Here is a 24,087-nt window from a genome sequence, read left to right on the forward strand (position 1 = left end):
CCCGTAACCTCGATCGATCGGGAGGTGTCAAGGAGGTGTTAAGAAGCTGTCGAGGGGACATAAGCTTTCTCGATCGATCCACCAGTTGTCGAAAAGGTGTTGAGATTGCGATAATCGCTTGAAGTGCTTGATAGATAGCCAGCTGTAGGGAGGTGTCGAGCAGCTGTCGAGCTATCTGTCTACAAGTGTTGAGCTATTTGTCCAACTTTATTGAACACCTTTTCTTCACTTGTTTCTTGGTCCAATCTTCATGGATTTAATACTAGACCTGAACAACATGTTTTTTGAAGTATTAAATACATCCTAGATCTACTCAATTACAAGTAAAGTGCATTTTGTTAAAGGATTAGCCAACTACATAAAATATTGACATATGTTCCTAACAAGTGAAACACATATGTCCTAACAAGTGAGATTGTCAAACCTGTAGAAGTTACACCTCCTAGGAAGATTAGGGTTGATCTTCAAGAGTCTAAACCTAAGGCTCTTAACCCTCCTAAGGGCAAGTTGCATGATAAGCCTACATGGGTTTGTCATTTTTGTGGAAAGTTTGGGTACATTCGTCCAAACTGTTTTAAGTTGCAAGCTATTAAGCAAGCAAATAAGCCAAAAGTACCTATGCCTCAAGTACAAGATCATATGGTACTTATTGGTGAATTGGTAAAGGCTCTAAATCTTTATTCTAATCTTGGAGTTGGTCATCATTCTAATGTGAATAATAACTCCAATGCTAGAAATGCATTTAAAAAACTTTGGTTGCAAAAGACTCGATCTAATTGAGTTTTTTTGACATGGTCCTTGTGTTTCATCGCTCTACTCTTTGTGACCTTTGTTCTTTGTTATTTTTGTTTCTTTGCTTTTTTAGGATTTGCATTGTATAACATTCATGCATTTCATTCCAAAATTTTTTTGTTATTTCTTTTCAAAAAAAAAAAAAAAAAATTGCATTTCATTCTAGGATTGTTTTTGTTTTTTTTTTTTTGTTTTTTTTAAATAAAAAAAGGGGGGAGAAAGGAAGCTAAATGTGTTTTGCATTATTTTTTCTTGGTTTTGAAATCAAGGTTAGACAAATTATCTTTACATAACATGTTTATGTACTTTGTTTAGCTTTGATGAGCTTAATTATTGCACTTTACTAGTTTAAGCTTTGTAATACATGTTCTGTGGGAGTTGTTTATAGTTTTTGATCACATGATCTTGATCTTGAAGTCACATGTCCTTGATTGTTGGACTTGAACTTATTGAGAAATGCATAAATAACCATCTCACCATTGTTTACTAGCCAATAATGAACACTTCAGTGCATATTGTAAGATTTTGTGCTCAAGAAAGTGTAGCACATACACAAAAAGAACATAATATGTAGCCTTGGTTTAAATGCTAAAATTGGTGTGTACATTATTGGGCTATAATAACTTTAAATCAAATAAAATTGGTGTGTACATTATCCCGACTATCTTTAATAAGTTTTTGAGTAAATAAAATTGGTGTGTACATTATGAGGTAAATCAAGAAACTTATATGATTGCAAGCTTTTATTATAGGAGATGTGAGAGTTATATGATGTAACTCTTTAGTTGATAGTCTATTTTGAATTTATGTGATGAATTTCGTAGAGATTGTGGTTGATTACTATTCACATATCACTTCACATGTATCCAAACTTTTGCTAGTTGCACACACTATACAAGTTAATCTTTACTAAACTTTGTACATGTTATTGTGTGTGATTTTGGTTTGGCCAACCAAGTTTGAAAATCTCTTGAGTTTTATGCAAAACATGTTTGCTGTTTGAGAATTTAATGAGAATTATTTGAAAATTTTATTTTTTGGAAAACTAGGTTCAAAACAAGTGTTTTTGAAAAGCATTTCATCTCATACTCATTCATTTTATTCATAAAATACTATGCTTTGAGGAGTTTTGCATAAAATTTCTTTGTTTTTCAAAAAATTGTTTTTTCAAGATTTTCAATCGATCAAACCTAATTCTTGACCGATCAAAATTGCAATTAAAAATTTGGTTTGGTTCTATCTATTTTGATCGGTGCTTGATCACTGTTGGATCAATTGAAGGCATTTTTGATCAATCGAAAATCGTATAGAGACTTTTTCAAAAGCTTTGAGTTTTCACGTGTTCATCACTTTTTCAAAACTTTTCAAACTCTATTCTATCTCTCTCTTCATTTGATCAAGGAGTCAAAGCTAATTTTTGTTGTTTTCCTCTGAATCTTTTGCAAGGTTTTTGTCATCTAAGGCCGGCAAAGCCTTAGAAAGTTCAAATAGCATTGAAAACACTATGAACCTTTAGACCCCCAAACAACAAAATACCAATACAAACTTTATATCAAACAATGTATATGCGGAAAATGATAACAAGCTTATATCAGAATTGATAAACAATCTAAACCAATTAAAATCACATCCACAACAGAAATTAAATGGTAAAAATTAAGGGAGGAGAGATGCAAATACAAGGACAACCCAACGATGTGTTATTGAAGAGGAAACCGAAACCCTTGACGTAAAACCTCTCTGCTGCCTTCCAAGTGGTCAATAATCCACTAGAAAATGAAGTTGGGATACATGAACAGCAATAGACCCTCCAAGCCTAATCTACGCAAGTAGCTAAGCCCTCCAAGCTTCTTTCTCTAATGAGATTACGCCGAACCTTTGTCTTTTCTAGCTTACCGAATTCTGCTATAACCCATAACATCAACCAATAACCATTGGTCCCTTTCAAATTGCATCCCTTAGCATCAAAAAACCTTCTCACAGATGTGGGTATGGTGAGAAAAGGATTTGGTCAAGAACCTCTCAAGGATGTATCAATGGAGAGGATGAGAGTAGAGGAATTTGAAGAGTCTCTATATGAAGATTGTGGATGAATCAATCTTGTTTTTCTCTAGGATTTCTCTCTCAAAATTTTCTCTAGAAGCCCTCTACATTTCGTGGATATAAGGGGTATTTATACTAGAGTGAGATACGAATGCGAAGAGTCAGGTTTTTCAAAACAGAGCTGGTTGGCGGCTTGGCCTCGCAACTTTACTGAGTTGTGAGTTCAAGCCACGAGATAACAGAACGGTCAGACTGAACCTTTTGTCCTGTAGTGCACCAGCTAGCGTAATTGTTCATCTTCTTGCACGCTTCACTCGTGTGTTACAGTTGGCGGCTTGCTAGTTGTGAGTCACTCGCGAGTCCCAGCCGCAAATCCCTGCATCCTTACACAATCTTGAGCATTTCTTCACACTCTCTTACTCACTACCCTTACATAAATCCCACCTAAATACAAGGTTTCTAAGTGCTAAAATACAGGCAAATTGGCACGGAATAAAGCCAACAAGATGGTTCATTAAATTTAACCTTACAATCTCTCCTTTTGGCTATTCTGTAACAAAACCCTACAACAAACTCTAAACTTAACGCGTGAGTTGGGAATAGTTGGAAAACTTACTCATACCTAACTCTAGAATCTGTGAAGCTCTTGAACCATAAGACCAAAAAATCTCTTGAAACACAATAACACAATAAGTTCATTGTATGTAGAAAACTTGTAATGCATATGGAGCAAGCACAATGTGATCAAGCAAAATGGGATAAATCAATAAATCATAACTTGACCAAAACTACAATCACTATATACTAGTGATCACAATGCTCATTCACTCAAGGAATGAACATCCGGACATGCAAGCTAATAAGCTTATTTGCAAAGTCTCATTTGCATGTCCAACACTCAACCAAAGCACAAAACATATATGCATCTAGGAACAAGATCCTACAAGGGCACAAGAGTGGTGTACTTAAAGAAAATGCATGACATTTAACATCAAGTACAAAAGCTACATAGCATGGGTACAAAGACCTAAAAACCTTAAAAGCTTACAAAAGCAATAAGTACAGACACAGTAAATAAAAACTGAATAACATCTTAAGTATTAATAAACCAAAGTTTCAAAGTCAAACAAATCCATGAGTTTTAAACCTTTAAACTAACATTTTAACCATAGTGTAACAAACCCATAGAGAGAGTATTAACCAAACATACTACCATACGAAACTTAAAGTAAAACTGAATAAACACTATTTATGGCATGCTCCCCCTCAAAATGGCCCTCCCCCTCAAGAGCTGCCCCTCAAGAATTCTTCCCCTTTTTGACTGGAATGGCCAAAGAGTCACTATTGGGAGTTAAGACTGTCAAACTTGGCTGAAAGTACGTTGAGCTGATCCTGAATTGCTGCCATCCTGTCAGTATGCTCATTCTGAACTTCTCTTAGTCCATCATTCCTCTCCAGGATGATCTGAAGTGCATCTGGAGGTGCAGCTGATGAGGTTGACGCTCTACTCCTCTTGCTTCTGCTTCTAGGTGTGACTGATTGTCCTGCAACCTTTACTTTAGTTTCCATAGGATCACCTTCTCCTTGGTCACCCTCATCTTCATCACTTGAAAGACGAACTTGTATCATTGTGAGGGTTTGTTTATGGTCGATAGAGGAGCCATGGGATTGATATCTTAAGGAATTGCAACCCCTTTTGCTCTGAAAAGTCTCATGAGAAGACTAGGAAAGATCAGCTTAGGCCTGGAGCTGGTTCTAGTCTCATCCACAATTGTGTCATATATGTGAGAGCTGATATCAATGAAGGTTTTCTCCTTGAGCTCCATGAGGAAGATAGCTCTGGCATTAGTAAAAGTAGTCATCTTTCTTATAGGATACAAGTTGAACATCATAATGGTAGTCAGACACCTCATGTCAACAAGGAAAGAATTAGTATTGAGACATCTCCCCTCTTTAAGACCACCAATCCGAGTTTGGGCAGTGTCTATAGATAGCATCCTGTCTTTGTAGTTGGTGAACTCATGATTCTCTAATCCCTCAAGTCCTAAAACCTCATCAATGTCATGTGCATCTATGGTGAACTCATGACCTCTGATCCAGCAGTTCAGCTCATCCTCCCTTATGCTCACATTTGCATAGAATTCCCTTATTAAAGGCTCACACACAATAGGTAGGTCACCCAGTAACTTATCCCATCCTCTGCCTTTAAAGCATTCTAGAATGAAGGTATCCTTCAAGTCATTTAAATCCACAAACCTCTCCGGATAATTGTTCCCTTCATGAAAGAATCTTTGTATCTCTCAAAATGTTGAACAGACCTAAATAGGTTATGGTCCATTTTCAACCTTTTGTCAGCCTTCTTAGCAGGGGTCTTCTTCTTTGTAGGTGTGGGAGCCATCTATAAACAAGCAGAAGAGGCCACAACAAGAGCAGAACACAATATGTGGAAATGCACACATATTAGTAACCAGTTAGTTGCAAAGGGAGTAACATAATGTCAAGTCAACACACAGACCAAGCACAGTTGAGAACTAAAGAAGTATAGCTCAAATTAGAACTTAGGAACTCAAACTAGTTCAGTTTGTATTGATACAGACTGGAACAAGTATTAAACAACTATATATATGGACAGAGGAAACCTAATATAGGCAAAAAAGAGCATATGTCTATGAGACATATCTTAATGAATATGAAATGTTAAAAAAAATACCCTCAAGATAGAAGCACACACATGATATGTCAACTTAAAATCACAGTATTATAAGACAAACAATCCAAAATCTCAGACATTTTGAAACACCCAGACTCACATACAGAGTAAATCACAGAAAACCCCAAACCCATATACCTAATGGGTATGTAAACTATCAAACGACAAAGCTCAGAACAAAGACTAGCACAATGAGACTAAATTATGATAGCAAATGTATACAACAACAAAAGCAACCAACCCCAATTAACCAAATCCAACATTTTAAGCAAAAACATGTTCAAACACAGTATATGTCAAATCACAGTGACAACTCATAAATCAAGAAAATAATGCTCAAAACATGAAATATGAAGTGAGAAAAAGAAAACCCATACATTTTTCTTGAATATTTGAGAAGAAATGGTGAAAGATGGAGGATTTTCAAAGAGAGACACGGTGTGTTTGAAGGAGTGAAATGGGGAAGACAATGAACAGTCACAAAAATTCGAGGGAAAAACTAAAAAAATTTTAAAAACTGTCTTTAAAACGTAAAACACGTGTTTTTCGCGATTGAATCAAGTTGCTAGTCAGTCACCAGGGTAAGCTGTGAAACACTTTGAAACCAAGATTTGTGAAAAATTTTCTAAGTGTTTTTTGCGACTGGAAGGTCTACTCGCGAGAGAGTCGCGAGGTGAACCGCAAAAATATTTGTGTACCTCTCACAACTAGATCTCCCACCCCCGAACAAGTCACCACACTAAGCCATGAAAACCATAAAAACACACATTTTGGAAAATATTCTAAGTATTTTTCGCGACTAGGGCATTTACCTGCCAGTGAGTCACCAATGAGCCACGAAAACCTTCTGAGTAAAATTCGCGACTAGGGCATGAGGCTGTACCAACCCGTAATTGAGTCACTAGAACAGGGAAATACTATTTTTTAAATTTGGACACTTTTGTAAAAACAAAATACTTTCCAAAAACAAGCTAAAATACTCAAAAATCTTTTTGTGTTTGATTAACAAAGATTGAGCATGTGAAAACACATTTAAACAAGTACAATCACACAAATGAATTTGGCATTCATTGAACATAAACTTGTGTGTTGTGTATGAATATCAAAAATGAGATAGTCCTTAGTCTAATGTGAAGCTTCAATGTTCAATTCAATCAAGGCATACACAACTAGCACTAGATAATGTGACCCATCTCAATTATAGAAGTATGTATATATGACCTCTCACATAAGCTTGATTACATTTCTTTGAAGCTTTTCATTTGGCTCCATACACATCATATCATTTGATCATTTTGAATCAATACATCTCATTGTGAGATTGATGCTTGAAATTTTTGATATTTCAATTTGATGAGTTAGTCTTTGGCTTTTTGGGCATCATACATTTTATTTTTGGTTGCTTTCCCTTTTTCCTAGTCAAATACTAGTATGTGCGACAGGCTTTTGTAACTCAATATCTCTTTTCATTTAGAGATTTACATTTGGTGAGCTCTTTGAGTAAAGTAATAAAATAAAAGTGGGAAGATATATAGGCACAAGTCTATGCATGTCTTAAGATGAACAAAACAATTCACTAATCATTCATGACAAGGTTGAAGATCTATTTACAACAGTCACATAGATTTTAAGATTTCTTCCACAATGATATGAGTGCATAGTGAACAAGCTATGCTCGTAGATGTATAAGGCCATAAGTACAAAGGTACAAGGCAAAACATGTTTTGACACAAAACTCAACAAAGTCGATCAAACTTTTTGGATTTTCTACTTTTTATGTGTTTTTGGATTTTTGACATAAAAACAAAAAAAAGATTGATAAAAAACAATGTTAAAACATTTTAAAACAAAATAAATAAACAAACAAATTTTCAACACTCATTAGCAAAAAGCATACTACCAAACACAATCACAAAGTATAGGAAGAATTAATTCATGGACATGTTACAATGCTTATGCATGAGTACCCTTCGTCACCCATACGTCACATGCGTTTGGGGTGATATCCTTGATAGATTGGGTAGGAGAGTTAGGACTTTCAAACCTTCTTATGAAGCTTTCCAAGCAAGTGGTGAAGGCACCGATCATCTTCATCACTTCCATCATTTTGGGATCACGGTTTTGACTTCTTGGTTTCTCACCACACCAAGACCTCTTGTCATTTCTTCTTTCTTGTGATCAAGGAGCGCTTGCATTGTTTAATGCTCTCAGCTTATGACAGTTGGGTCTGGTATGTCCTTGCAATCCGCAATAGTGACAAACATGATTCGTTTTAGGACCCCGTTGTGATCTTGGAAGTGATCTTCCTCTAGCTTCATGTCTGGCTTCTGATTGATTACGAAATGTATTTAACATCCGTTAATTAGCCACATTCTTCTTCTTTTCAGTCTTAACTTTATCAGGAATAGACTCTTCTATAATTGGCTCTTTGGCCTTCACAAACTTCACTTCTTTGGTGACATTGGCTGGTGAGCTACTCTCTCTAGTATATCCCACTCCGGACTTGTCTGAGGCTGATTTTTGATGAGTAAGCATTTCATTAAGTTTGTTGGAGGAGACACGGTCTACCTTAGCATTTGCTTGAAGCACTTCATGCTCAAGAAACTTTATCTTAGAGTATGCTTCGGTTAGCTCTCCATTCAGCATCTCTATCTCACACTTGGCCTCCTTATGTCGCACTAGGAGACTTCGATAGTCCTCCTTTGCTTTCTTCATCTTCTTCACAGCCACCTTGGCCACCTTTGTGTACTCTACAGACTTCTTAAGGAGTGAGTTGTAGTTCTCTTGGAGACCAGTGGTGCTTTCATCTTCTTCAGCATCTGATTCTTCAACAACTCCCATTGATTCTTCATCACTATGCTCCCCAAGCTCTTGTACAAGAAAATTCAAGTCCTTCAAAGACTCAACATAAACAATGGTCATAAACGTAGAGTGATTTCCTTCTCTATCATAGCTTTCCTCAAAATCAGAATTAGATGATTCGGAGTCACTAAGAGTAGTGGCATAGACCTTGCCCTTCGATTTCAAATAATTGGGGCATTCTTTCTTGAAATGTCCATGTCCGTTGCACTCAAAGCACATGATTCCTTGCAGAGATTGGGATTCTCTACCATCTTTCCTTTTAAATTCCCTTTTCTCCTTCTTGGAATTCTGAAATTTCCCTTTGTCACTAGATTTCCCACTGTTCTTAAGTTTTAAGAACTTCCAGAAGTTTTTCATAAGGTACGCCACATCTTTGTCTATAGCATCTTCCTCCGAAGAGTCATGAGATACTACCCTCTCATCAATTGTCTTAAGAGCAAGAGATTTGCTCTTCTTTTGTGTAGGCAATGACAATTCATATGTCAGCAATGAACCAACTAACTCTTGAACTTTAATGTTGTCAAGATCCTTTCTCTCTTCAGTAGCTGTTACTTTGGCACGAAAGCTTTCCGACAGTGACCAAAGGATCTTCCTTACTATTTTAGAATCCTCCGCTATTTCTCCCATATTGAATTTGCCAACGACCACCTCGTTCAACTTGTTATAAAAAGAGTCAAAGGACTCATCCTCGCTCATCTTAAGCTCCTCAAAGTGAGTGGTCAACATTTGTAGTTTGGTGTCTTTCACTTTCTTTATTCCTTCATAAGTAGTCTCCAGAATCTCCCATGCTTTCTTAGCAATAGAACACAAAAATGCTCTTATTCGGACTTTCCAAAAAGCATAATTATTACCATCAAAAAATGGTGGCACATTTAGAGATTGAGACCTATCCATCTCAATACGAGGTCAAGGATCGCACTAAGGTGTTTAAACCACAACGAATGCACCTGTTTTGATACCAATTAAAAGGTCAAATAGCATTGGAAACACTATAAATGTTTAGACCCCCAAACAATAAGATACCAATACAAGCTTTATATCAAACAATGTATGTGTGGAAAATGATAACAAGCTTATATCAGAATTGATAAACAATCTAAACCAATTAAAATCACATCCACAACAGAAATTAAATGGTAAAGATTAAGGGAAGAGAGATGCAAACACAAGGACAACACAAAAATGTGTTATCGAAGAGGAAACCGAAGCCCTCGACGTAAAATCTCTCCACTGCCTTCCAAACGATCAATAATCCACTAGAAAATGAAATTGGGATATATGAACAGCAATAGACCCTCTAAGACTAATCTACCTAGGTACCTAAGCCCTCCAAGCTTCTTGCTCCAACAAGGTTACGCCAAACCTTTGTCTTTTCTAGCTTACCGGATTCTGCTATAACCTTTAACATCAACCAATAACCATTGGTCCCTTCCAAACTGCTTCCCTTAGCACCAAAAGACATTCTCACAAATGTGGGTATGGTGAGAAAAGGATTTGGTCAAGAACCTCTCAAGGATGTATCAATGGAGAGGGTGAGAGTAGAAGAATTTGAAGAGTCTCTTTGTGAATATTGTGGATGAACAATCTTATTTTCCTCTAGGGTTTCTCTCTTAAAATTCTCTGTGGAAGCTCTCTACATTTTGTGGGTATAAGGGGTATTTATACTAGGGTGAGATAGGAATGCAAAGAGTCAGGTGTTTCAAAACAGAGCTAGTTGACGGCTTGGCCTCACAACTTGACTGAGTCGCGGCCAGACTAGACCTTTTGTCCTATAGTGCACTAGTTGGCGTGACTATTCATCTTCTCGCACGCTTCACTCATGTGCTGCAATTGGCAGCTTGCTAGTCGTGAGTCACCCGCGAGTCCCAACCGCGAATCCCTGCATCCTTGCACAATCTTGAGCATTTCTTCACACTCTTTTACTCACTACCCTTACATGAATCCCACATAAATATAGGGTTTTTAAGTGCTGAAATACAAGCAAATTAGCATGGAATAAAGCCAACAAGATGGTTGATTAAATTCAACCTTACAAGAAGGATGCAATCTTGACTGTGAAGAATCACGTTCCCGTAGCACAATAAGTAATAACTTGGCACTTTTTTTTTTTTCCAAGTAGAAATTTATTTTGTTAAAAAAAAATAAAACCAAAACAAAACCAAAATTACACTCATAAATTGGACTCGTTCAAATTTGCATCCTAAATCCTAATTATTCACCGGTGTCAAGAAGCTTGGTAGCGTCTCAGCACATTGTTTTATCTAAATCTCTCTTATGTTCCTTAGAAAATTTATCCATGTCGTCAATTTCATAATGGTTTTACTATTCATCAATTTCGAACCATATTATTCAAACAATTCACAATCCCTTGGTTTGATCTTGTAGCATACAATGGAAACTCTTAATTAATAACTAAGAGTTTTGAAATCAATCTAAGAGAGAAAAACCATTTCACAGTTTTATTGCTCTTGTTGAAAAATGAATAACAATTGAATACCAAATGGAATTTACAACTTGGAAGTGAAAAACAATAAGGCAAATACCAAATAAAATCAAAGAACACATATCCACTAAGACCTTTGTGGACATGACGATGCGTTGCCGCTCCAGTGGGTGTTCCATCTCAGTCGAACATGATTTCATTTTGAGAAAGTAGTCAACTACCTAGGTTTTTTGGATTTGGGTAATATTGGGGAAAAGAAGCAAGTTTGGATTTTAATCCTTTGTGTGATTTTTTAATAAAAAATAAGTTGCCACAGGGAAAAAAATAAGTGTCATGTCAATGCTTTGTTAGACACATAAGTAACGGAAGTTAATAAAAGGACCAACAACACTCATTTTTTAAACTTTAGGAACTAATAGCGCCCACTCGAAACTTAAGGGACCAAAAGTGCACAATAGGAAAACTTTAGGGACCTACATTGTATTTTTGCCTTTAAAAAAATGAAAAAAAGCAAGAAAAAAAAAATGAGATTTTAAAAAGTTGTAATTTCAACGGTTAAGATTTTCAAAGTATATAGTCTATGTTAATTTTTTTTAGTAGCCGTTGTAGCCATTGACTACAACAAAATTTGTATGCAATCGTTCTTCTAATATAAAAATGAATTTATAAATGAATTAATGAAGTTGAAAGCAAGTGCAAATAATTTATTAGATCCGAGTTATTATATGAAGCATTCTTAAATTCACTTACTACTGTTGTTTTGAGACTTTAGAAGCTAAATTTATGTCAAGTAGGGATTTTATTTTTAAGGAAGTGTGTCAGGATCATATTTTAACAGAGTTGGAGCCTATTTTAATAAAATTATTTTCAGACAGTAAATTTTGGTTCTGGCAAGGTAAAAACAGGGAGACCTGTTGAACATGGATGCGGTTCTAAACAACTTATACAATATGAATAACCTAAAGGTCCACTTTAATTAAGGATTAACTATGGTTCACAGTCACGTATGATGAGTCCAGAAAAATCATCAGGTCGTCCATTAATATGGACGACCTTACATCATTAGTAGGCCATCAAAGATAACCGCTCAACACATTCAATAACGACCATCAAAGGTCTTAAACTCTCATCAAGACAAAGAACGTTACAATCAAGGTAATAATCACCATAATTTATGTACAACAACTGCCTAAGTCACCTATAAAATGGACAATCTATCTCACTAGCAAAAGTACGTCAAAAGCTACTACAAAACACTACCTAAATATGAAAAATATGGGTTGATACTAACTTAAGCATCGGAGGCTCCCCTACCGGGCACAACCCGGTGGTCTATTCGATCTATCTCTCCTTTCTCTTGCAAGTCCTACGAGATCATCTAATACTATGGATTGGGTGAGTGACCCAAACTGACGATTTTGGCATCATCAGCTTGGCGCCGTCTGTGGGGAGGCAATTAGTCATCTATCTCTTCCTGTAACAAAAGGTTCACTCGGTTCAATCTAGAGTACCTCATGGGTTGAGACTCAATGATCATCTCTTTACTCTGCCCATATCAAGTCATATAAAATTGGGTTGAGATGGGAAAGATAAAGAGATATTACCAAGGCACCATCGTCTTTAAAACATGAATTGTCAGCCAAATGAATAGACGATGATGAGAGAGCCTAGATCCAAGGTCTCAAATCTGTTGGCCTCTAGCTTGAGGGTCTGGTGGAAAGACACCTCCAGTGATGCCATTACCAATGAAAGTGTGACTCCCAGCCACAAGAGATGATTGGGTTGGTTGATGGCAACGTAAGAACTTCACAACCTGTGACCTTCTAGGCATTACACAGTACACACGACAACCACAAAAATTGAGCGACTTTGGTAGACCTCACAGGAATGGCCTAGCTCCTAGGCCTTAAGGTAAGATGTGTCGTTTCTCATCTTGTTATATGGTCTTACATCATCTTGTTAAAAGATCTAGAATACTAGAAGTCTAAAAACGAAATGATAACCTCGTCTAAAACTTTAGAAATATAACAAAGGATTTTATTCTATTAGATATCCTTTTGTTAAAAAATAAAAAGAAGTGATTGTATGTGGTCATATAATTTTTAGCCACCCAAGTCAACTATGATGAAATTACTATAGGAGAACTTTCCTTTCTTGGTTTCACCGGCTCCCCATTGTTTTTAGTTTGCATGAAAGGCGGAACCAAACTTCAATAGAACATAATTACCTTACCAAAATTGTGATCTTAAATATAGGCATTAAAAAAAGGGAAAGGTAATGAATACCTTGACTATTATAAACTGCATCAGTCAAACCGGTCTCTTTGAGGTCCTTGGCATTAAGGCCAAATATAATTATATATTGTTAAGGATACAGCTGTAGTCATCAAGGATAGCAGCTAAGTCATTCGCAGCAATGTTACTGATGTATCACAGTTGTAGTGTTCAAAATACAAATCTTGGATTGTGTTGAGATAGGATTAGGATAAGACGGAATTGTATTTAATTTTGTATCTAAGTGATAAGGGAGAAACATATCTAATTTGTATAGAAGAGTCAAGGCCGAATTGCATGGAGAAGCATATCTGATTGTGTATAGATGTGGTAAGGCCGAATTGTATTTTAAATTTTGAATATGTTACAAACTATGCTATATATGCAAATGCCCTGAACCGTGAATGGTAAGGCTAGGAAACAATTTCAATTAATTGTTTTTACATATATTATGGCATAATTGATATCCTAATAATGGCTCCTGCTATAACTAAAACAAAAATAGAATGTTTGTGTCCCTTTATGGTATTAGATTAATGGTACACTAAAGAAGAAAAATAAATGGTACCCTGATAATATCTTAGTTGATATTCACGGGTAATAAAGCCACAAAATAAGGCCATCCCCCAAACTTATATGTGTATTTATTGGTGGCGAAAGTATAGTAGAAAATGTATAACATGGTTAGAACGCTCTACAATCGGTTATGCATGAGTTATTAGTCCGTCAGTTGGTTAATGAAACTATGTTTTTCAAGGAACAATTCTGAAAAGATTTAAAAAGAAACCTTTAGGAATAAAATGCATGAATGACGTATTCGGCCTTGCACACGGAATAATTTTCAAAGTGAATGCAAGGTGGGACTGAGGTTGAAAGACCTAAAGAATTATAAAATTTAGTCCTGACAAAATTACTGCAATAGTTAAGCATAAATCATTTTCAAAATATTATGAAATTTTGTATCTTAAAATATTCCAAAATAAAATGAACAAAATTTACTATTCAAATTTTTCCATGTATAAATATATGTTGCTTTGACTTTGAGAATGGAGAATTTAAATGGTTCCATCTATTCCTAATCATGCTTCGAGCATTCAAAGGGAAAAATGTGAGACTCTCACGGTGTCACAATCCACATGTATGATTCAATAAAAGCGGCTGTACAGGTACAATGCTTTTTATTTTATGCTTGCACTAGTGACATCACCAGAGTAAGTACTTACTCACATATATGATATATGAGCAGAGCTTACTGTCTCTAAATACTAAATAGTATCAAATTATTTCCACGTGATTCTATTAAACATAATGACATGTACTCTATATTAAGCTCATCATTTGAGAACAATCAAGATTATTAATTTGTTAGTATTTTTTGGAGCAAAATGAGCCTCGTAAAGCTTGACAAAATGGATCAACCAAAGGCTTGACATAAGAAAAATCATTCGGCAGAAAAAGGTCATGGCGTAGGCACAACTGTTGAGAATGTTGTAGAGGTTTTCTTACCAGCGAATGTACCTTTCATGTTTGAATGAGGGCAAACCCTCTGAATATATCTACATCTTTAAATAGCTAGAACAAAGTACATCAACGATGGTGCCCAGTTCTTGAGCTTTAAGGTCAGATTTAAAATCTTCTTTTCTTTTTAGCTCTCTAAATATTTGCAACAACGTTTGAAGTCAAGTTTTAGGCATAATTACAAGTATCATTATTGCCAAATAAAAACCAAGCTATAAATTTAAAATAAGATCATAACTATTTACTATGATAAATATGATGATTGTTTATCATAATGGCAAATGTCATTAAACACACCAAATTCGAACACTCTTTAAAAAGTTTAAACACTTTGCCAAGTGTTATTTAGTTGCACGAGAATAGGGTAATAGTTATGAAAACGATTGTTGGAAAGGCAAATTGCTAAATTACAAGATTAGTACAAACATGTACAATTGACAAAAAAGGCTGGATACTTTCTTGCTAAAGTTAAAAGGCTTGACTAGTAATATCTGCTCTAGCTAGTATGACCTATTTTAGACTTTTGATCTCTAGCCGATCAAATGATCTTAAGTCCATCCATTTCTTTTATTATTCTACTATCGCCAAAACCAAGAAAAAAGTAGAAATTGCTGAATTGCCTATAGAGCATGTACTTCATACATAAAATAAGACAATTCTATTCAATTGCATGGCATTAAGTGTGGATTTAATTCTCACTAAGTTTCTATACTCTTACATGAAATGATATTGTTTGGACGTAAGCTATATCAATTCACCCAAAATTTTGTATAATATGCAAACCTATAAGAGGTTTGCTAGATTACTAGCTTCAGATATGCAAAAAACAGATCATTTTATTGAAACTAAATAAATATCTAGCTTGCATGATTATTACAAATGTTTATGTAGAACATGTTGAAAATATCGCTATAAAATTGTTACAATTATAACAATCAATATGACTATATTTTTAGTAGCATATGTTTCTTCGTCATGAATCTGAGAAGTTCAATTAAGTTTCCTACACTTAAAATGCTAGATGATCGTGTTCACACTATGCTCATGAATTTAAGTCTCAATAAATCTCCGCTATCTCCATCAACTCACCAAAATCTTCTTAAATTGCTTTAAAAATCATATACGATGCAAGCACCTAACAAAGACCAATTCAAAGAAGCATATAGTCAAATAGCTTCAATTCTTATACTTCTCTATGATTCATATAGAATGCACTTCGTCTTGTATAGCATGCAATTGCACATTTGTACATTTTCATGCAACTAACACTATTGAAGTGACTTAAGTGTACAATTAAAGAAGAAGGAAGAGAAAATTGCTATTACAAATGGTAATGACCATAGTCATCAAAGCATGCCAAAAGAAGAAGAAGAGAGGTTCCAATAGTGGAAGACCATTCCCCTAGTCGTCAACAAATGAGAATTGTACTTTTTATGTTTGAGCGGGGGCAAAAACGCGGCCTAGTTTTTATGCCTTCAAAAAATTGAAGCAAAAGAGATCTAGGCCTTAGACATAAAGTATCATGTTAAGCATATTAAAAAAAAAAAAAAAACCTTGAAAAGGGAAGAGCTTGTCAAGAAGATCCTAGCAATAAAAAGATTAGGGTATGTGATAAAATAATATCGTCATTTAAGGTAACACATTTATCTCTGTCTCTTTTATATTCGTTTATAAAAATTTTCAACTAGTAAGGTTTCATGCAAAAATACTAGACATATCACAAAAGAGTAAAACTCTAGGATTACAAAGAAATAAGAAAAAGGTCCACCTAGGCTATTGGTAACTAATTATTATGAATTGTTCTAAAATTCTTGTTTAACAAAGTCTTGGCAAGTGAATGTGCTACTTAATGCAATATCAACATGGCCTCAAGAAGGTCCAAAACGACATAGCGTCAATGAATCTTTCTAGCAACAAGTGACAAGATTAGCACTTAAATGGCATGTAAAGATCAAGATCCTAAAATCAATTACAGATGGCTAAGTGATAAGATTCCTGCAAGACGGATGTAAATCACTGACGAAGCCTAAGTGACAAGATTCCTTAAATGGATGTAAGTCACCAGAAAATGGCTAAGTTATAAAATTCCGCCAAGACGGATGTAAATAATTGATGAAGCCTAAATGACAAGATTCCTTAAATGGAAGTAAGTCACCAAAAAATGGCTAAGTGATAAGATTCCGCCAAGACGGCTGTAAATCACTAACGAAGCCTAAGTGACAAGATTCCTTAAATGGATGTAAGTCACCAAAAAAAAAAAAAAAAAAGGGACAAGATTCCACTAGACTGATGTAAGTCGTGACGAAGTCTAAATGACGAAGCTCCGTAACTGGATCCAAGTCACCTAAAAGTGGCTAAGTGGGTAAATACCCTTAGACGAGTGTAAGCAAACAAGGATTCTCACACAAATGCAAGTCACGCGCAAATCAAGAATATCAAACGTGACAACCAAAAAATGAATGAAAGAAGAAGCATCAAAGTGATAAAAAATGGTCATCCAAAAAAATCATCTCGCTCTTCAGCAGTGATAAAAAATGGTTGTCCAAAGAAATCACCTCGCTCCTTAGCAATGATAAAAAATGGTCGTCCAAAGAAATTATCTTACTCTTCACAGTGATAAAAATGTTCGTCGAAAGAAATCAGCTTGCTTTCAAGCTATGATCCCTCGAATGTCCAAAAAGACCTTCAAAAGGCAGATACTAAGAGGTCATTATAGAAATACTAACATTCCTGAAGAAGAAAGTAGTTGATATAAAGAAGCCTGAATCTAAACAAGTCAAGAACATTCCCTAAGCCTGATCAACATAAAGGAAAATCAGACTTGGGAATGGGGGGCAACTGATGAGTCCAGAAAAATCATCAGGTATCCATTAATATGGACGACCTTGCATTATTAGTAGGCCATCAAAAATAACCGCTCAACACATTCAATAACGACCATCAAAGGTCTTAAACTCTCATCAAGACAAAGAATGTTACAATTAAGGTAATAATCACCCTAATTTATGTACAACAACTACCTAAGTCACCTATAAAATGGACAATCTATCTCACTAGCAAAGGTACGTCAAAAGCTACTACAAAACACTATCTAAATATGAAAAATATGGGTTAATACTAATTAAGCATTGGAGGCTCCCCCACCGGGCACAACCCGATGGTCTATTCGATCTATCTCTCCTTTCTCTTGCAAGTCCTACAAGATCGTCTAATACTATGGATTGGGCGAGTGACCCAAACTGACGATTTTGGCATTGTCAACGTACATTAGCAAGAAACAAAGCCCAATTATCATTTTGGCTAGAGTTATATCCCATAACGAAAAATATGTCTAAAAATATTGTTCGTATCACGTTCCCAAAATTCTCACTTTTAGGATTTTGGCCAAAGTATTGACAAGTAGCCTTTCCCCAATTAGTTTATGGAGAATCACATTCTCAAACTCAAACAAGATCAAAAATACGTTTGGACTTTGGTACCCCAAAAAAAAAAAAACCGCAAATTTTTTTAATAAAAATAATATTTGTAATGAGCTTATGTTGAAATGACGTTACACCAACCACAAATTTCAAATTCAGCAAATTATGAAAAAAAAAAGTTATGAAATTGTTGTGCAGAGAAGCTTAATTAGCCTTCACTGTTTCTGTCCATTTGTCTATAGAATATGAGGGAAACTATACTAATGCCATTAGTTGAATTCCTAAACGTTGAGTAAGCTGTAGTTGCTGCAACCATGCCACTCATGACTCATGAGCGCTATTCCAAGACTTCCTACTTTTACATAAGTGAAGTGAGTTATCAATTTGATTATTCTTAAATTTCCAGTGTAGGTCGGAGCTTTCTAATTTCACTGTTTTTTATCGTATAAATAATTTGGTGTATATATATTTTTTATAGTATAAACTTATAAAATATCTAATAGTTAAAAAAGATAAAGAGTAATTTTAGAAATAGAAAAAATTTTACAAAATTTTTTATAACTGCTAATGTAGTGAGTGATTATTGGTAAATGAAAAAGTGATTTTAATGATGGGTTTAGATGAAAACTAATAAGAAGTTGAATACGTTAACAATTTATAAAAATATTGTAAAATAATTTGTGGTTATAGCACTACTTAAAGATAAGAGTAATGTTATATGCACAAACTATTTTACAACATTTTTACAAAATATTAATGTAACCAATCTCTTATTAATTTTCATCTAAGCCCACTATTAATATCATCTTTTCATTTACCAATAATCACTCACCATATTAGCACTTTGTAAAATTTTTGTAAAATAGTTTGTATTTCTAACATTATTCTTGTTAGGATCATATTTTATTATAATTGATTAATCTTTTGACAAAATACACTTTACTTATAAATGGATAGATCTAAGAAGGGTTTAATGCTTCAAGAAACATGTTGTTCAAATCAAGTATTAAAGACATGAAGATTAGTCTAGGAAACAAGTGAAGAAAAGCTGTTCATTAAATCTTGACAGATATCTCTACAGATGCCTGCTATCAAGACTTAATGTGAAGCTCAAAAGAGAGCTCAACAGCAGCTCGATCTATCAAGACTTACGATTTTCAATTTTCCAGATCTAAAATTCGGCTTAGCTTGTGTAATTGTTTTGGTTTTTTTTTTTTTTTTTTTTTTTTTTTTTTTTTTTCTTACAATCCTAGACATATATAAAGTTTACTTTTAAAAGCTATCACATATGGATACAAAGACCAAGTGACTTATTTTTTTTGTGAAAAGCTACTGCATTTGTACGTCATAGGGTTTTATAACCAAGTGCTTCCAGATATTCATTGTTGATGAAGTGAAGAACTTTGCAGCCAACAACATCCGTTCAAGTTGCTGGAGTTAGTCACGTACTGAGATCCATGCAAAAGGTTAGTCACAAATTGGAGATTTGTGTATCAAGGGAAAAAATGCTATTACAAGATCAAGTTCAATTAGGTATTAGAGCAAAGGTTCAACTGTGAGTTGGTATTTCGGGATAGCCAAGGTAGTTGATAAGATTTTTTACACTTGTAACCACTTGATTGATTAATGGATTTTTGGGAGTGGTGACCTTAAAACCACCCGGTGGGGTTTTTTTCTTGCGAGGTTTTCCCCATTTGTGAACAAATCATCGTGTAAAATTTATTTTTCGACGCATTTAGTATTTTTGGTGATTTTTTTGGTGCCTTCACGATTTGCATGTAATTGAACCTAATTAATCAATTTGGGTATTGAATTAATTAACCGGGATCAAGTTATCTTAACTAAACAATTCTAAAGATAAGAGTAATACTATTGATACAAACTATTTTACAACATTTTTACAAAATGTTGATGTGGCCAACTGCTTATTAGTTTTCATCTAGGCCAACAAATAACCTAATTCCAAAGCGTATATCCTATCTCTCTCATTGGTTACAACAACAAGCATCTTTGCTCAAAATTTCACAAAGTTATTTTGCTCAAAATAAGAAATTACAAATTTCCTTTTTATCCCTAAAAACTATCTATTCTTAAACTGATAAAGTATATTACTAATACTTGTTTTTGTTGATAAAAAGACCATAACTTTATTAAGAAGAAAATAAACATAATACATCATAAGCTAAAGTCGACTCAACCATATTAGGGTTTTCCTTTGTTCAAGTTTGATAAATATCTAAATATTTGGCATACTAAGCCAAAAGGTGAGCTGGACAATTGCCATCTCACTCAACATGGAAAATTTCCACATATCTAAAATCTTGCAATTTTGCCCTAATCTCGCCTATAATATTGTCAATAGCAACTAGAGCTTCACTAGTTCCAATTAACGCATCAACAACTATCTTGGGGTCATTCTCAAGCACCATATCTCGTACCCCTACATCCCAAGCAAAAAGAACCCCTTCCTCCAATGCTTTTGCTTCAATCTTTATAGGACCCAGAGGGATTGGTAAGTTTTTGCTTAGGGCTGCCTCTACTTGCCCTTTGTAGTCTCAAATAATAACCGCAACTCCGGTAGATTGTGTATTAAAAAAAGTAGCCCATCATTATTAGCCTTATAGCAAGACTGGGCTAGGGGTATCCACTGTCTATATATATATATATATATATCTCACTAGTTTCATGGCAAGCCAACTTGAAGTTAGCCATTTGAAACTCCTCCAGTAAGTACTTGGCATTTTGCAAAATTTCAGCTGCTGACTGTCATGTTTTACCTTGTCTCATTGCATTCCTATTAAACCACTTACAGCTTGCCACCGTGATGACTAACCCCAACAAAAAAAAAGCATATTACTAATACTTAATTCCTACTTTCATTCTTAAACTTTGTAACACAAATATAATACCACCAAGTAATTTTAGTTCATTCTTCAACTTGTGTAAAAGGCCTTTGTTTGCAATTACTTAAATTAAAATTCGGTATTATCCTTTGGATAGGTGTTGTATGATGTGTATCATCTTCCTTGTATATAATCAAGTTTCTGAGTCCTAAATCTTTCATTCGAAACTTTTTCTTCCGTTATTAGTTTAGAAGCCTTTGAAAATTCTTTTGTTAATTAAGTAATTAAAATAAATTAGATTTTAGATGATCAATCATACACTTAAAAAACCAATAGTACTCTCAGATTAAAAATTAAATAAACAAAGAAGCTCACTTGCACATAAATCATCCTAGTGTCGCCAATACACACACGTCACTCTCTTAACATACAGAAAAAGTTCGGGTAGGCAAATGGGTCCCAAAAATCAGGTGTCCACATAGAGTACCCCACTAGACCCAATGATGAGATGCTATAACTCTCACAAATTTTGCTTAGCGATAAATTGTCTTAGTTAAATTTCAACCAAAATTCTTTAATGTACCCAGTCAGCTCGTGTGAGTCTTTGGCATCAACCGTGGGAGTGTGTCCTAGGAAATACACTTTTGGTGCTTTTTGTTTTGCTGAGAATAATATTCGTAAAATCTTAATTTCCTTGGATGAGAATCATGGGTCCCGTTTCAGATATGTGATAAGATGTCCATATTAAGAAAAGTTAGAATCTTTGCGAGAATATATAATGCAAACGTGACTTTTTGTTCTTCTATGTAAGATAGAAAATGATTCGATCAACTAATTGAGATAGTAGTACCAGGAAGCATAACTGCATGTCAATATACTCATAAGCAACAGAGCAAACTACATACAATAAAATGGGTATAGTACACAACATGAACATAACTCACTGCTACTAGTAACTGTTCCACGTATAGAACAGTGACTAACATGAAAGATAACATAAGTTGTAGCACTTATTTTCTAAACATTTAGCTATGCATTTAGTAGGCAGTTGGTGGTTTGTGTGGTGGCTTCTCTCCTTTACCCTTTGGTGGCTTGTGTTCTGGGAATGGTTCTCTCTCTCCATCTTCAAGTGGGGTTGGTGGCTTGTGTTTTGGTGGTGGCTTCTCTCCTTTACCCTTTGGTGGCTTGTGTTCTAGGAATGGTTTTCTCTCTCCGCCTTCAACTAGGGTTGGTGGCTTATGTTTTGGTGGTGGCTTTGCACCCTTGGGAGGAGGTTTGATATCAATGGAAAAAGACTCCAATAGAAGGTGTCCAGGGTGATGATCATGTGGTGGTCGCTTCTCCCCCCTACCCTTTGGAGGTTTATTACCTCGGCTTGGCGGTTTGTGTTCTGGGAATGGCTTCTCTTCCCTATCGAGTGGGGTTGGTGGCTTATGTTTTAGTGGTGGCTTTGCTCTCTTGTGAGGAGGTTTGCCATCAATGGAAGAAGACTCCAATAGAAGGTGTCCAGGGTGATGATCATATGGTGGTGGCTTCTCCCCCCTACCCTTTGGAGGTTCATTACCTCGGCTTAGTGGTTTGTGTTCTGGGAATGGCTTCTCTTCCCTATCGAGTGGGGTTGGTGGCTTATGTTTTGGTGGTGGCTTTGCTCCCTTGGGAGGAGGTTTTCCATCAATGGAAGAAGACTCCAATAGAAGGTGTCCAGGGTGATGATCATGTGGTGGTGGCTTCTCCCCCCAACCCTTTGGAGGTTCATTACCTCGGCTTGGTGGTTTGTGTTCTGGGAATGGCTTCTCTTCCCTATCGAGTGGGGTTGGTGGCTTATGTTTTGGTGGTGGCTTTGCTCCCTTGGGAGGAGGTTTGCCATCAATGGAAGAAGACTCCAATAAAAGATGCCCAGGGTGATGATCATGTGGTGGTGGCTTCTCTCCCCTACCCTTTGGAGGTTCATTACCTCGGCTTGGTGGTTTGTATTCTGGGAATGGCTTCTCTTCCCTATCGAGTGGGGTTGGTGGCTTATGTTTTGGTGGTGGCTTTGCTCCCTTGGGAGGAGGTTTGCCGTCAATGGAAGAAGACTCCAATAAAAGATGCCTAGGGTGATGATCATGTGGTGGTGGCTTCTCTCCCCTACCCTTTGGAGGTTCATTACCTCGGCTTGGTGGTTTGTGTTCTGGGAATGGCTTCTCTTCCCTATTGAGTGGAGTTGGTGGCTTGTGTTTTGGGGGTGGCTTTTCTCCCTTAGGAGGTTTGTGCTCATATTTGGGAGACTCATGGTGATTAGCCATTGAGGCAGTGCTTAGAAGCACCACTCCAAGGAGCAACACTAGAAAGTATTTGCTGGTAGTCATCTTTGGTCTCTGGATGGTTCAAAACAGCAATACTTCTTGGCCTTTTATAAGGGACACTAGAGCCTATTTCGTTAGATCACACTTCATTAAGCATTTAAAACATACCCTACCATAGACACGTACATTTAAAATGGATATCTATTCTTCTTGAATGTGTTGGATAGTTTTATAAAAAATATCATATTTATTTTAATACTCATTTATGTAAATTGAGGAAATTAATTATTCTTTAATGTCAGATACGTTGATTGCTAAATTTTAAAAATTCAAATATAATTCAAAATTTGAATAGCTATTGTCAATGATTTTAATTAGGAAATCTCTAAAAATTAATGTGAATTTTAATATCATATATTGCCAACTTTTAATGTACTTTCCTTTATAAACTTTTGCTTTAAAACGTTTCTTTTAATATATTTAATAGCAACATTATAGATAGAAAGTATCAGATATTGTACAACTATATATTTATATAATTTACTATTGATGGATTATAGCATTATATATTGCTTTCCATTCTTGGTTGTAATTGTGGTGTATAGTCAAAGTTTCAAAGAAAAACATTATATGATAGCTTAAACACAGCCACGTTAGGGGCTGTAAATTTTTTTTAATGGCATTATGAGTTATGACACTACAAGACAAACTTGATTTGTCTACTAACTTACCTCACCTCAACGTATACTTTGGCAAAATGTTTGACCTGTTTATATATAATATATGTATAAAAGGAAAGCTATTCATGACATTGATTTCAATAATTTTATGATCGTTTAAAGGTTTAAAAGTTGGCAAACGTTTTTATTTTTTGGCTAAGGACAAGCAACGGTACTGGC

General features: G+C 35.3%; 1 protein-coding gene across 1 annotated transcript; it reads right to left on the reverse strand.

Moving 5' to 3' along the window:
• Positions 1 to 21,940: 21,940 nt before the first annotated feature.
• LOC111986359 (early nodule-specific protein 2-like) lies at positions 21,941 to 23,251 on the reverse strand. The gene has a single exon (XM_065765228.1). The coding sequence runs from the start codon at positions 23,249 to 23,251 to the stop codon at positions 21,941 to 21,943; it is 1,311 nt and encodes a 436-aa protein (XP_065621300.1).
• Positions 23,252 to 24,087: the final 836 nt, after the last annotated feature.

The sequence above is a fragment of the Quercus suber genome, unplaced genomic scaffold (assembly GCF_002906115.3).
Source record: "Quercus suber isolate HL8 unplaced genomic scaffold, Cork oak 2.0 scaffold_617, whole genome shotgun sequence".
Taxonomy (NCBI): Eukaryota; Viridiplantae; Streptophyta; class Magnoliopsida; order Fagales; family Fagaceae; genus Quercus; species Quercus suber.